The following is a 2725-nucleotide window of genomic DNA, read 5'->3' on the forward strand; positions in this document are numbered from 1 at the left end:
AGCCACATGGCATAATATAAATTAGTATAAATGGGTTATTTTAAGCTGTGAGCTAGTCAGAGGAGAACCTGGCTATATGGCCTAGTATATGTAAAATAATAATTGAGTCTCATGAGTCATTATTCCGGGAGCATGAGGGGGGGAGGAAAAACCTCCAGCTACAGGATAGGTACTTGCAAGGACACTGCCTCATCTTCTCCAAGTAGTTTGGACTATATGACCTTACTACCAGGTTAAGTGGAGTCTTGATACAATGAATGGGAAAAAAATCAAACCCATTTTCATCTCAATGCTGTAAACCAATTGGCTTAACTTAAGAAATATTCTATTCTTTCCTATTGATTTTTTTTTTTGAGAAACAAAAACTAACAATTTATTAAAACCAATACTAAAAAAAACAAACATTGAAAAGAACTGAAAGCGTAAACAGGAAATTTCTCAGGGGAGGGGAGTGTGAAATGGTGTGGCAGGGCCAGCCATTTCATGCAGGTGAACCAGCTGCATCAAGAGTGCGATGTGGGAAAGGCACACTGTATCTGCCAACGTGGTGAGATACAGGTGCCAGAGCTGTATGGGGAGTGCTGCCTGGACTCTCCTGCCACATCTGGCTGCAACAGCAGAGGTGCCTCAGGACCTTCTGGTGGTTTTTGTGCTCTCTGACTCTGGTGAACAAGCTGGTTCTGGCCCCAGAGTGCCTGGTTTCACTGCCGGCTAGCACACTTCAAGCTCTGGATCTTCGGATATGTGGTTCCACAGATCTGAGTCTTCATCATCCTCGATCTCTGACTCACTGGCCTCTTCTTGCTGCAAGTCAGTCAGGAGCATATGGACACGAACAATAAGGTCCGAATATGGCATGTTCAAAATCAAGTAGGTCTTCAGCTTCTTCAGAATGGAAAGGTCTGAGGTCTGACAAAACTCCTCAGGGCTCTTATCTATCCATGTGTCCAGGAAGGAACAGAGTGTGTTCTTTGCTTGTTCATCCTCTTCACAATAAGGACGGAAGTATGGATAGCGCTTGAACAGCAGGTCGAGCACCTGCTGGGTGGTGGCAAACCTTCGGTATGTACACAGGAAGGCAGGGACAAAGAAGGTGTCCCCAGCCTGCAGGGAAGGCACCAGGTGGTTCACTAGCTTTTCCACCACATCTGCACTGATGCGGGACTCTCCACAGGGCTCCTTCTGGTCCTTTGGGGCAGAATCCTCCTTAGCCTTCTCAGTGTGGCCTTGGTCCTGGCTGCCCTGGGTCAAGTCTGCTTCCTTCCGGGAAAATGGCCAGAGGCGTTGGAGGCAGGAGTGAATCCTGTGTCTCCAGGCACCACCATGACCTCCACTCTTGTCCTTCTTGACGCCTGTGCCTCTAGCAATCTTAAAACAGCAAGAGAACATCCTGCTCTCTCTAGGGTCTCAGCCTAGTGAGCCTGCTTGGCTGGATGTAGGCAGTTGACTGCCTGGTTACCAGGATTCATTGTTGGGTCATGCTCAAGTAAGTGACTTCCCTCAATCTCTGCTTTATCTTTATCCCTGCACATCTTGTTGGCAGGATAAATTTTGGGTCTTAATTTTTTATGAGTTGGTATCCCCTTCTCCACTAGGAGTCTTTTCTAGTTAGTGTCCTCTTCAATCTCTTCAGTGTCCATGACCCTGGCTACTGGTAGTTTCAGCTATACTCACCCTCCCAGCCTCCCAGAAGCCTACCTTGTCTTAAGTCTCAAGATTGTTACAGATATGCTTCTGCCCATGGTTTCTCTTCTCTCTGCAGGCCCTCTGTCCTCCCTTCCCTGCTCTCTCCAAGTCTGATCTTTACACTCATTTCTCTCTGTGCTCTCTTCTCTTTTGTAGGAGATTAATATTTACTATTGATTTATCTTTTAGTTAAGCTGTGGTTATTCCTAAACCAGCTGTGTACCCAAATCACCCCACAGAGACTAGGATTTATTTAATCAACCTAGAACACAATACTGGGCAGTAGTTACTCCATCCTAAACCTCCAAGCCCGCATAGTTTCCTCCCATTCAGATTTCCCACATTCTACTTGCTTTAGTCACATCTTTGGTCCGGTTCATCCCTCCTCATGGTTCCAAGTTATCTTCTGCTGACCTCCTCTCCTCCAGAAGAGAATGTCCTCCCCTATTCTCCCCATTGCACAGCACTGGCTGGTTGTTTTATTGACAACACAGAGAACAAGTGGTGGCATGTTTATGCAAACTTGAGACAGGTGATGCTTATGCAATGTCTGGATTAAAACCAGATAGTGGGGTAGAGAAATCAGCATTTGAATGAACATGGGTAAATTGTATACATTCCACAAGAATATTATACCAACACTTTTCCTACCTCGTTTCCTTTATTTCACCACTACCACTCTCTATTTCCTCTCCTAAGTTAGATTTAAACATCTTCCCTTGGGTTCTCCATGTTACTTCTTTGGGCCTGTATTATATGGCTAATATCCACCCATAAGTGAGTATATACAGTATGTTTTTCTGGGTTTGGGTTACCTCACTCAGGATGATCTTTTCTACTTCCATCCATTTGCCTGCAAATTTCCTTGTTTTTAATAGCTGAGTAGTATTCCATGGGGAAAATGTACCACAATTTCTGTATCCATTCTTCAGGTGAGGGACATCTAGGTTGTTTCCAGATTCTGACGATTACAAATAAAGCTGCTATGAACATGGTTGAGTAAATGTCCTTGTATGGTGGAGCATCTTTTGGGTATATG

General features: G+C 44.8%; 1 protein-coding gene across 1 annotated transcript; it reads right to left on the minus strand.

The window, feature by feature from the left end:
* Positions 1-711: 711 nt before the first annotated feature.
* On the minus strand, positions 712-1389 carry LOC132653793 (ral guanine nucleotide dissociation stimulator-like). Its single transcript, XM_060383217.1, has one exon. The coding sequence runs from the start codon at positions 1387-1389 to the stop codon at positions 712-714; it is 678 nt and encodes a 225-aa protein (XP_060239200.1).
* Between the last annotated feature and the right edge of the window lie 1336 nt (positions 1390-2725).

This window comes from Meriones unguiculatus, chromosome 4 (assembly GCF_030254825.1).
Source record: "Meriones unguiculatus strain TT.TT164.6M chromosome 4, Bangor_MerUng_6.1, whole genome shotgun sequence".
NCBI lineage: Eukaryota > Metazoa > Chordata > Mammalia > Rodentia > Muridae > Meriones > Meriones unguiculatus.